This window comes from Schistocerca piceifrons, chromosome 9, assembly GCF_021461385.2.
Source record: "Schistocerca piceifrons isolate TAMUIC-IGC-003096 chromosome 9, iqSchPice1.1, whole genome shotgun sequence".
Taxonomy (NCBI): Eukaryota; Metazoa; Arthropoda; class Insecta; order Orthoptera; family Acrididae; genus Schistocerca; species Schistocerca piceifrons.
In genome coordinates this window covers 102,312,963-102,326,435 of record NC_060146.1, presented here as the reverse complement: position 1 = coordinate 102,326,435, position 13,473 = coordinate 102,312,963, and the positions used below count along the sequence as shown (strand labels likewise).

The window sequence follows — 13,473 nt, the reverse complement described above, 5'->3', positions numbered from 1 at the left end:
CTCTTTTTCTGTTAATGTTGTTTCCTTACATTTGAAAAGTAACTAACAAGAGCTTTATAGTATCCAAGATGTCTCCAGTAGCAGGAGAATGGAAACTTGCCGCAGACCATGGCCTATTTCTTTTGTCACCTAGTATACAAACACCAGACGTGAAACCCTGCCCTCTCTGCATCAACCTACTCCCAAATCCCCAACTTCCAGTGGAGCACTCTAGAAAGCATCGTCACATACCATCAACATATATTTTTTTGGCTTTTCACTGCGGTATTTAAAAGGGTTAATCTTTTGCCATGGTAAAATTTAACTTTAACGAGGATTTCAGATCTACAACTTATATAATCATAAAAAGATGTTCAGAAGTTAAAAGTGAAACTATACAGATTGTGTCAAAATAAAATGTAAACTATAGTGATATATTGTAAGGAGGAAGTAGTAGTTCACTCTCGAACTCATTGTGAGATAGGTCCCTGGATTGCAACACTGCTTCCAGTTCTGCCAGGTCTTTTACATTAATTGAATATATCAAATGTGGTCCCTCATTAGAGTTGCTATCTTTTCCATTTTCATTCACTTCTCATATAATTTCCTAACTACACTCCTGGAAATGGAAAAAAGAACACATTGACACCGGTGTGTCAGACCCACCATACTTGCTCCGGACACTGCGAGAGGGCTGTACAAGCAATGATCACACGCACGGCACAGTGGACACACCAGGAACCGCGGTGTTGGCCGTCGAATGGCGCTAGCTGCGCAGCATTTGTGCACCGCCGCCGTCAGTGTCGGCCAGTTTGCCGTGGCATACGGAGCCCCATCGCAGTCTTTAACACTGGTAGCATGCCGTGACAGCGTGGACGTGAACCGTATGTGCAGTTGACGGACTTTGAGCGAGGGCGTATAGTGGGCATGCGGGAGGCTGGGTGGACGTACCGCCGAATTGTTCAACACGTGGGGCGTGAGGTCTCCACAGTACATCGATGTTGTCGCCAGTGGTCGGCGGAAGGTGCACGTGCCCGTCGACCTGGGACCGGACCGCAGCGACGCACGGATGCACGCCAAGACCGTAGGATCCTACGCAGTGCCGTAGGGGCCCGCATCGCCACTTCCCAGCAAATTAGGGACATTGTTGCTCCTGGGGTATCGGCGAGGACTATTCGCAACCGTCTCCATGAAGCTGGGCTACGGTCCCGCACACCGTTAGGCCGTCTTCCGCTCACGCCCCAACATCGTGCAGCCCGCCTCCAGTGGTGTCGCGACAGGCGTGAATGGAGGGACGAATGGAGACGTGTCGTCTTCAGCGATGAGAGTCGCTTCTGCCTTGGTGCCAATGATGGTCGTATGCGTGTTTGGCGCCGTGCAGGTGAGCGCCACAATCAGGACTGCATACGACCCAGGCACACAGGGCCAACACCCAGCATCATGGTGTTGGGAGCGATCTCCTACACTGGCCGTACACCACTGGTGATCGTCGAGGGGACACTGAATAGTGCACGGTACATCCAAACCGTCATCGAACCCATCGTTCTACCATTCCTAGACCGGCAAGGGAACTTGCTGTTCCAACAGGACAATGCACGTCTGCATGTATCCCGTGCCACCCAACGTGCTCTAGAAGGTGTAAGTCAACTACCCTGGCCAGCAAGATCTCCGGATCTGTCCCCCATTGAGCATGTTTGGGACTGGATGAAGTGTCGTCTCACGCGGTCTGCACGTCTAGCACGAACGCTGGTCCAACTGAGGCGCCAGGTGGAAATGGCATGGCAAGCCGTTCCACAGGACTACATCCAGCATCTCTACGATCGTCTCCATGGGAGAATAGCAGCCTGCATTGCTGCGATAGGTGGATATACACTGTACTAGTGCCGACATTGTGCATGCTGTGTTGCCTGTGTCTATGTGCCTGTGGTTCTGTCAGTGTGATCATGTGATGTATCTGACCCCAGAAATGTGTCAATAAAGTTTCCCCTTCCTGGGACAATGAATTCACGGTGTTCTTATTTCAATTTCCAGGAGTGTATTATTGCAAACAGCTTGGAGGAAATAGCACCTCTTCATGTATATGTTAAACAATTTGGCCACTGCCTCCCCCCCATGTTTTTTCAATAATTCACATCTGATCATATACTTGCCATGCTTGTTGCACCCCCCCCCCCCCCCCCAATTAAGTTTCTTGGTAAACCATATTCCTTAGAAAAAATAAACAAATAATGTCAAAATATGTCTGTTAAGCCTGATGGTAAATATCTGATATATATTTTATCTCCTAACCTGAACCCTTTAGCTCTACAACATACGGTTTTAGTCCTTTTAATGGGGTGGTGGTGGTGGTGGTGGTGGTGGTGGTGATAATAATGATAATAATACACCAAAGTAGAAAATGTGGCATTTATTCATTTATACATATCAATATATATATTTATTTTACTTGAAAGCAGAATATAACATTCTTCCAACAATACATATACATAACTTCTTGTTTTTAATCAAGTGTGGTTTCTAGTTTCCTTACATACAAACGTCCAAATCTGAGCCGAAAGTCTACTTTGAGGGTGGAAACTGTGGCTCAAGAGGAAACTGGCGAGGGCCAACTGGAAACTGAGGAAAGACACACCTCTAGTGGCCAACAGTATGAGCGAGCGAGAGAGAGAGTGCTGTGTCGAGCCTGTGCCAAAAGTTCAGTTCTGTCGTGTTGTTGACAAATACATAAAGATGTAGGGAAAAGTTCAAAAAAGAAGCTACAGTATCCTTCAAAATACGCAATGCTGCTTTACTATGTGTGAAACTTTCTTCTCCTGCCTGGATTAATAGCAGGAATGCAGTGATTATAATATTCTCAAGTATAAACAACATTCAGTCAGATTAGAGCTCAAAAGTTTCAGTAAGAGTTTGTAAATCCAGACCTCATTTTCGAGTGTAAAAACGTGCCTGCCATGGTGCACAATCATGAACTAATAAAGTAATAACCGCAAATTTATTCTGAACCACTCACACATTCACATACTTCATTTATTCCAGCAAAGCTAAGTAACAATACAAATAAAAAATTAAACATTTTGTTTGAGATGACCGTTTTTCCACGATATCCGCACTGACACACACAAGATTCCAAATCTGAAATTAGACAGTTATACGGGAACTGATTATAAAAAAAAAAAGACCAAGGAACGACTGTCATGCCTAGCATACTGTAGACAAGTGGACAACAAATCTACATTGTATGTGGCACTAGGCTATTCCCTGTTCAGTACATCCCCAGCCAGCACCCAATGCAACTTCTTTTACACCCAGTTCAACAAAAAGCACCAATGCCATTAGTATCCATTACTCCAGCAATTAATAGTGCAGCATAGCCCCTGTCAATTTACTATACATTTCTCTCTCCTCTTCTTTCAACTGTGTTCACAGTTTGTATAAAACCTTCACACATTACATCATCCAGAGGGAAACAGATGATAAAAGTACTTAATGTTTTCGCTTGTGCAAGTGTAGTAGCTTTGGAACATTTTCATCCAGAAATGTTGTACTACTGCTAAACCTTCCTCGATTTCCTCATTCTTGAATTGTTAATAAACCTCTGGCAGAGAGTAGAATAGGAACTCTGATAAAAAAGTATGAATTTTTACAAGATTAGTTAATATAACTAGCTTGTAAAGCTTCTTTCACTATGTAACTCTATACATATTACTGAATGAAATATAGAAACAAGTATTTGACAGACGCGCAATAATGCCAGTCTCTTAAAACCTGCATTCATTGTCTGTGGGGCTTCGCCTGTACCCCGTTCCTAATTTTTAGATCAGTACTACACTGCACTTGCACAAGGAAAATAAATATGCTACCAACCATCAGAGTGCACACTGATGTCCAGTATTTTAGAATATAAGAAATAAAAACCAATTATTCAACCTGTGATGAATATGGAGGGAGGAATGAGAAAAGGCACTATACATGTAGAATCCCATTTTCAAACTTGCAACTGGAAGGATTATTGTAAATAAGCTAATATTAATTGAGAAAAGGAAACAAAATTTGGACTGCTTGTCTCCACAATCAATTTCGCATTTTCCAGAAGGTTGGGCAGTTTCAAAATATATGTATTAGCTTTAACGTTCAATAAGGTACATTACTGTATTTTATTAACATTATAGTAAAGAAATTAAAATTATTTCTATTTACTGTTAACATTTAAATGCAAAAACAGTTTTTTGTTGACACACAGTTTTTATAAGCATCTATAATTTTGTAAGAATTTTAACATTTATGTCAAAAATGAATTTATGGGAACAATGGCTCTATGATCTATGTACAATCAGTTGCATGTGTTCTCCAGAAGTTCAATTAAAATAAGATTTTTTACATATTAAAAATAAAGATACAGCTGAAGTATGTCTCCATAAGCAGTCACAAATTTCAGTATAAACTTTACCACATAAAAGCATATATAAAAATTCTTTATATTTATATATATATATATACACAATATACTTTTGTTTTAAGATGAATTTAATGACCAACATTTAACTGTAAGCCTAAGAAATCATAAAAAATAAAGCAAAGTTTTTTACAATATGAAAATTAATGCTGTGAATGTATACCTGGCTCACCCATAGTCATGTTCATTAAAAATAAACTGCAACCTAAACCAAGCTGTCCAGCACATTCCACCAGAAAAGTTCACTGCACTATGAAAGTTGGTAAACCAACAAACAGATGTGAGCCAAAGCATAATCTGAGAATCAAATGGAAGTTCGGCAGCTAATCCTGCAATTCACGTACTCCGAGTAGAGTTTGCTCTACTAAAACTAATTTTTAAAAGTTCTCTTTAACACTTTTTCTTATAACTTCATGAACATGACTGCCAAATATCATGAAAGTATGATTCAAAAATACATAAAGTGGTGAATGTTCCATTTTAAGCAAGTGACGGCTTCCATAATGCAACACGCTTACATGTTCCCTTGCAGACATTCTGTGAATGTGTTCTCTTCCAAGTGGACTGCATGTTGAATCCCTGATGAAGCATAATAAACACAGCATACCACTGCTCCATTTAATGGAATCTGGGTGCACCCGTAGAAGAGTCTCTCTGGCGAGCCTTCCGATTCTTTCTTCACACACTACCATTAACTGCAACATTGTTAAAAATTTGCAATAAGAACAGAAATGCAGTAGCCCAGTAAAACTTTAAACAGGAATCAATGAGAAAGCAACTACACAAATACTATACACCAAACAACTAATAAGCACTACTGACGTTTACAATTCCAATTATTTGTGAGGGAGCTATATTTAGAGAAGTGCAAGCAGTAACACTGTATTTCACATTCCTGGGTTATTTGTAAAGGAAAAAAACATATTGAATGTTCAATGGTAAGGAGGGGGGGAGGGGGGGGGTTGATTTGGGGAAAGGGACCAAATAGCGATGTCCTCGGTCCCATCGGATTAGGGAAGGGTGGGGACGGACATTGGCCATGCCCTTTTGAAGAAACTATCCCCACATTTGCAGGAAGCGATTTAGGGAAATCACGGAAAATCTACATCAGGGTGGCCGGACGTTGGTTTGAACCGTCATCCTCCCAAATGCGAATGCAGTGTGCTAACCACTGCACTACCTTGCTTGGTAGAGGAGGAGGAGGAGGAGGGAGAGAGCGAGAGAGAGAGCGCTACAAGAGTGTATTTAAAATTCATACTAAATTTATATTCAACACTGTACATATAGATGTAACTTAAATTGTAGAATGGATTCACATATTTTAATTATATTACAAGAGAGAATTAGTCCTTCGCTCGTCTTGAGGGAGATGAACAATTAAAAAAAAAAAAAAAAAAAAAAAAACAAACCCACACCATTCCCGTACCCTTTGAACAGGGATATCAGACACCTTATCAGTATGCATTGAAAATATAACTTCATGTTGATAGAATGATGATCATCATCAACACTGTCAACACCAGTCAGACATATTCTATAAAAAGTATTTCAATAATTACATGTCAAGTTAATTTCATCTCCTGCCAGATTTCTCATTTAAAAGGTAGACCACCATTTTGTTTTTACACTGTACTGAATGAAAAAGGAATTTTGTATACAGGCAACTTCCAAGGAGACTAAACTATCAGTACACAGTTCCTTAAACCAATACAATGTACAATGAACAATCATTCAGAAATGAAAATGTTCAAATTAGGAAAGTGTCAGAGGCAAATGAGTGAAGGACTACAAAAAACTGCATGGCAAGGGTTGACCAAACTAATGTGTGTAACTCAAATTGCTTTTAATAATTTAAGAGCAGCCTGTTTGCAACTATATTATGCAACTGCACGAGAATCTAAATACACGGATGAAACAAAATCACTTCTTTAGTGCAACTAGTTCATTTCTGTAACCATTATGGTTAACTTGTTGTACCAAATGCTCCACTTTACAATCAGTTAGGCCCAGTTTGGCTTCGACAGTAGTTAATTACTCTGTTCAAATTTTAATTCAGTGAGTGATTATAAAAACAAAGATGATTTAACTTACCAAACGAAAGCATTGGTATATTGACACACACACACACACACACACACACACACACACACACACACACACACACACACACAAAATTCAAGCTTTCGCAACCCACGGTTGCTCCATCAGGAAAGAGGGAAGGAGAGGGAAAGGTGAAAGGATTTGCGCTTTAAGGGAGAGGGTACGGAGTCATTCCAATCCTGGGAGCGGAAAGACTTACCCTCTCCCTTAAAACACACATCCTTTCGTCTTTCCCTCTCCTCCCTCTTTCCTGATGAAGCAACCGTGGGTTGCGAAAGCTTGAATTTTGTGTGTGTGTTTGTGTGTGTGTGTGTGTGTGTGTGTGTGTGTGTGTGTGTGTGTGTGTGCGTATCAACATACCAATGCTTTCGTTTGGTAAGTTACATCATCTTTGTTTTTAGATATATTTTTCCCATGTGGAATGTTTCCCTCTCCCAGCAGCCATCAACTATGGTTGTACTTTGCTATCCAGCACCCCTTTTGGGAAGGGCTAACCACAGTACAGCACTTTCAATATAGTTTCTGGGTTGACCAGTTCATCAGGAGATTTCTCCACAACATTCAGGAAAATTTCAAAGTGCATTAGAATGTACGTAATATTAACATGCGAGCCTGTTAATAGGCAGCACTAAGAAGGGCAGCATAATTAGCAAAATGAGTGGCAAACTGTCTGGAATTTCCATTAGACTCAATGGGTAATTAGGGAGTGAATGGGGAGAAAAAAAAAGTGTCACAGTCTTGGCAGTTCAGATTTTTGAGGCAATTATTATGAATGCATCTGGATATGCATTACTTTTGAATGGCAGCTACATGTCACAGCGTATAGCTAACAACAAGCTGGAGAAGCTACTAGTCAAAGATATGGTTTTGGTTAGGTTTTTTAAAGTTTACTATTTCAATTTTACTGTACCCACTGAAACCCAAGTTTTTCCTTCATCAGTATGTCTCAAAGAATAAACTGAGGTGTGAAGTGGAGACTGCTAGTAGTGCATAATTTTCAGTCTAGAGGCTGGATCAGGGAATTTATTAACGTGCAATTAGATATTGAGGCTGAAATTGGTGGCGTACAATTTGTCGTAAATCCTCTCAGGTAAAATAAGTCTTAACTCCCTATTAACATAATTTCACTAGTGTAGGAGAACAGAATGTGGATCATGGTTTTCTGATAAAAGGTTTTCTTTACTGACAATGGGGGAATCACATCACACTGGGAAATTGTGTGTGTTGCACATCACCTACACCATATGGACAGTTGTGGAGTTGTGGCAGGATAAAGGAAGATTTATTATTTGTCCAGGTTCATTAACTTGAGAAAAAAAAAAAAAAACCCTGTTTGTTATAGGGCAACCAATATACTGTGTACCAGTACACTCCCATTTGCAGACAATACACACTCCACTTACCTTGTCATAATTGCAAAAAACAGGTCCTACTTTTTCAAAATGGCTATCAAGAGAAAGAGATAACCACTAAGTCTTTAACAACAGATTTGTTGTACTCAATGTCCTCTGTGCAACTGTCACTTTAATTCATTATGGAAATTTGAGGTTCCAACAATATCCACTACAAAAATAGAGGATATTGTTGAGAACTTTTTTCATAATCAATTAATAACGCAAGTGCGCCAGGAAAATTTAATGCAACAGAGCAAGGTATCTGTTACAGCACAAGTTTTCCTGCATATTTATAATAGAAAATTTAATAGTATGTCGCATCTTTGAACAAGGCTCCGCGCCCTTCCATGCATTTAGTCACAATGTGAAGCTTGTCACCCTACGATTCCAAATTAATTCATTCACAATAGCTTTTGTTAGACTTTATTGTACCTGTCATTTTTATTCACAAACAACCTCAGCTAGTGAAAATGCACTAAACAATGACAGTACAGTACTAAAAATATCCAAGATAAAAATAAAGGCTCACTGATATTTACGAACGAAAATGGAGGGTAATTCTGGTTAATAGCAGGACTATGGCAATCTCTGCCCACTTAAGGATACTGGTCACACGTGGAATATCGTGTCCTTACGTGGACTGCAGCAAATGGTAACCAGGCACTTATAAAGGGGGCTGCAAGGCAGAACCATGTCACAATGGCAATATCTGAGCTAGCAGCTTTTTACTGGCCATCTGATGGCACATGCAGTATATATTTTGTCACTTAATGTAGTCAGCTTCTTTCTTTACTGAGGGGAAGTGTGTGGCAGTAAGTAATTTGTACTGCTCTATTCACATTTCTCTCAGTTCTATAATAAGCTCAGCTCTGAAATGGTGGGCCTATTCCAGGGAGAGAGAGAGAGAGGGGGGGGGGGGGGGGGGGGGGAGGAAGGTTTCTTTGTTCAGTTAATGAAGATTACATTTGTAACCTAAATGTCTCTTGTTAAAATTCTCATCAGATATATAAAGCTTTTAACCAAAAATACAACCATCTTTGAAGAATTCCAAATCACTAAATTGTTTCACTTCCTCATTAAATGGACGCCTGCCCTCTCCCCACGATCCTCAGATACAGAAGCTTAAGTGCAATACCCCCACCAAGCTTCACATAAAATCTGACTTAATACATAAAGTGACTTGATAAATTACAAAACAATGGGTGGCAGTTTACTATTTCATCCCACTGAAAAATGAGACAGCCCAAAAAATCTATCTCACTGCAATGCACTTAATTACGGCAATCACTGCACAATTGTGTTTCTATTTGTTATTCACTTGAAAGGTCATGAATATGGATCCTCAGATTGTGGTGCACAAATTTGACCCAAGTATTTTCTAAGTAAAAACCATGTAGCAGTATTGAAGGAGGGTGTTCTACATTTACTTTGCAAACAGCAAACTCACAATACCAACCACAGAAAGCAATGTTCTTGCTCAACACTTTGTACTATTCCAAAAAGCACACACGCAAGCAAGCGCCCCCCCCCCCCCCCTTACACACACACACACACACACACAGTTGTCAAAAAGTAACACGTATAGAGGACTGGGAGATGTATATACATATATGTTTAGGAAAATTATCTGCCTAGACTATACGATATGTATTTTGTATAGTAAAGCAAAAGGAAAGGTTTCAACAGCTATTTCCATTTTAATGTATCACAGCAAAAATTTACAACAATGAGAAGTGAATGCACTCTTCATACAGTTGAGACTATATATATATATATATATATATATATATATATATATATTCTTTTTTTACAGTGGTGTCTGTCTCAGTAACATGCAGTGCGTAATTTAACGCTGTTCACTTACATAGTGACAGATTATGCAGAAAGTAACATCAATACAAACAACAAAAGCCCAGGCTGAAAAATCCATCCGATTTTACCTACAGCACTAAATGAGTGAAAGAGAGACTGAATTTGCCAGGAAATTACAAGACTCGATTTAAACTGAAAATTCATGCCATCAGGTTTTCAGTGATGAAAAGAACTATAATGAAATCATCAGAGGTTAATTCATTACTTTAGATGTAGCAGGCATACAACTATTTCAGTATTAATTTACAAAGAAAATACCATTTTGCTGTGAAAATGAAGTGTTATATGGGCAATGGAAGACAAACTGGCAGATTACAAAACATTGCATACGAGATCAGCAAATTGAGAAATATAGTAGGAACATCAACTTGTGGCAGAAGCAAATGTACAAGGACAGGTTGTATCAAGAAAGAAACTGAAAACAGATGATAATAGTGGTTTACTAAACTGTACCAACAATATACCAGAAGGATGATCAGATGGCAATTTGAGAAGTCTGTGTGGGTCTTACCAGTCCAAGTTCACATGATAACATGGTTTTACAGAAAAATAAAGTTGTTGGCAAATGAGTATTTGGAAAAGCACTTTAAAGAAGTCTTCCCCCAGGTACCAAAGATAAAAATTATGATCACACTGAACTACGATAGAGAAGTACAATTATGATTCTATGCCTTGGAACAGTAAAAGTCCTCAACAGGCCTCTCAATTTTTTTATATTCAAGGGACATGCAGGTTCAAACACAAGAGGGGTTGGTACAATGTTGATTTTACGGCGTGCAACACATACCTGACCAGTGCATCTCGGAAAAAGTTTATCGCCATTCTCTGCTGACACTCAGAATGAGAAATGTTGTAGTGCCAATGGGTCACAGAAATAACATCAATTCCATTAAACAAAACAAAAAAAATGAAAAAAAAAGAGTTTTTTAAAAATGCAAAAAACAATGGACTCCAAAATAAAAACTGGAATGAAGGTTTAAAATGTTCACACACACAAAGAGAAAGAAAATGAAAAATAATGACAGTGAAGGATGAAAACAATAAACACCGAAGATACAGGATTCTGAAGATATTATCTGCAAAAAAAGAGATAAGGTGGTCGGATATGAGTTTAACATTTATTCTGAATGATGAATTAGGCAAAAGAAAACACACACACAAACATATGTTGCTGTAACCTGGTGTTCCTTTCTACTGATAAAAATGAGATGGGGGGAAAAACAGTCCAGAAAGAAACCAACATTACACAAGAAAATAGTGTAACAACCATTGCTTTTGTCCACATAGGAATGTCCAGAGAAACCCCATGATGGTACACATATAAATGTGCAGTGAATAAGCAGCAAGCAGTCACTCATTCGCATATAATTTGTTCAATACCAAATTGCCTAATCCAAGCTTGCTGCTCATGTTCATATTGCTATTTAGCTGTTACATCTTTTCTGTTAGTATCTGATGGGTGACAATGACAGAAACTTGAAACATGGGGGCAGGAAAAATTAACAGGAAATAAGCAAGATGTTCCTGTAAAGTAATGCAAATGTATTTCCCTTCAATATGCTTACAGTGAAGTCCAGAACAGCTGAAAAAAATGTTTGGATGCCAAAGGGGAGTACTTTAAAGAACTTCTGTAGCAGTACCTTGGGGAGGTGAGGGGGGAGAGGGGAAGGATTTAACTGAATTTCATTTCATGCACATAGTTAACTAATAAATGGTATTTTTTTTAGAATAAACCACAACAAAAAATCACTGTTTGTTGATTATTTACTGCACACTTACAATGTAATAAGACTCTATACAAAGAAGTTTGCTGCTAAGATACCCATCTTACAACAACTTAATTAGCGAATGTCATTTTAGTACAGGGTTCCACACCTAACATTATTGGCAAAAGAAATGCTTTTCATTATTACACCTGGAAGAACTTTTTTGAGGTACTGTTTTTACTGTCCTGAGATGAAACTGATCACTGTGAAACAGCCCTTTAAGATCTCTTCGCCATACTTACAGTTCTTATACAACATCAGTAGTCATTTGCTGCAGCAATTAAAAATTTTTTCTGACACTAAGTGCAAACCACAATAATGCTGAACTAAAGAAACTCTGTTTCACCCCACTCTTACGAGGAATGGGTAGTGTTCTATGTCATGCCACCCAGAGACTGTTCAGAGCCACATACTTTAGGAAGAACAGTGGTGGAAGATAGCAAACCATGTCATGACTATCTTCCTTCTACTTTTCCAGGTATCATCAAACTAAAATCTCTATGCTGCCAACCAACTTGTTAGACTAATACAATTCTCTGAAGCAAAACTTCAGTTTTCCAATACCTGACAATTCAGCTCACTTAATACATTTTCAAAATTTTAATAATACTAATAATTGCTACTTATCAGAATGTCCAACTGTCAACTTTTGCACGACTTCATTTATGTAATTTTTAGAGTGAAACAGCACATGTACACAAATACACGAAATTTTGAAAAATACATGGCAGGCAGTTTTCACAGCAAAAACGCTTAACTGCTAACACACAACTCGTGCTGCTGTCAGTTATGGCAACATTCTCCAAGAAACAGACTCTTGCTAATTGCTAAGGCAAATCTGTGTCACTATGAGATAAGTTTATTGTAAACACATGTAGTGAACACCCCCCCCCCCCCCCCCCCCCCCAAGTATATTACCCATATTACCCCCAGTAAAGAGGTCTCCCATCGTGTGCTGAACAAATTTTCATTTTTATTCACTGCTCTTTATTCAGAGATGTAATAGACAATAGCTATTTCCCTGACACACCAGGGTGCAAACTATTTATACAGGCTGCATTTGACCATCATATTTAAAATAAGAGATACTTTGTTTTGACAGTAATAATAGTCCTATAATTTAAGTGTTTACAGCAATATATTTTTTATATATAAAAATGTGCACTTCTTCCACACAGAAGTAATCTGAAACTACACATTTGATCCACGAACCACAGAGACTCAAGTTTGCCACATTCATCAGTTGTTATCACAATGTATGTCTAATAAACAGCTGAAACCACTACTGTCAATGATATCTTTGCAGGTTACGGCATATTATTTCGAATGCCATTTGTATCAAATATTCTTGTTTCTTCTCTTTGTGTTGATGACCGTAACAAACATAATTGACATCACAGTCTAAATTTCCAGCTACCATACCTAAATAGCAGAAGACTATAACCAAAGCACTTGTATCTACTGTAATTTCCTCAGGTTTACATCAGAAAGTCTGACAAGCATGTGCACACGCACTGACATGTACACACAAGCAAGAACACACATTCAATTATCACGGTTATTGCAAGCCACATTTACAATAACCTAAAAACAAGAAATTAGGAAACTTTTCTACAAAATATGAACCAGGACTGCTTACCAGGCAAGACACGAAATATGAACTTTTATTCTCACTGGCAGTGTTAGAGCTGCTATCACCCGTTCTCTTCCCTTAACTTTTCAACATTTTGCACTCAATGGCACATAAACAGTAACAGTAAATTTACAAGAGTCTCAGAAGTTTTTCCCTGTTATGTAATTAGCTACACACTGTAATACTTTACTGATTTCCCAGACTTTTTACCTGTATAGGTTTTTTTCTACGTGTGGTGTAACCCTGACAAAATGGTAACCACATTCTCTCTGCAAA

General features: G+C 38.6%; 1 protein-coding gene across 5 annotated transcripts in view; it reads right to left on the bottom strand.

The window, feature by feature from the left end:
- Positions 1–2,371: 2,371 nt before the first annotated feature.
- LOC124717362 (spectrin beta chain) overlaps positions 2,372–13,473 on the bottom strand; it is a 496,390-nt gene continuing 485,288 nt past the window's right edge. For all 5 annotated transcript variants that reach the window (XM_047244197.1, XM_047244195.1, XM_047244196.1 and 2 more), the window contains one exon: positions 2,372–5,127. In XM_047244197.1, coding sequence (XP_047100153.1) covers positions 5,124–5,127 — 4 coding nt within the window. In that variant the 3' untranslated portion in view covers positions 2,372–5,123. The remainder of the gene's footprint in view (positions 5,128–13,473) is intronic.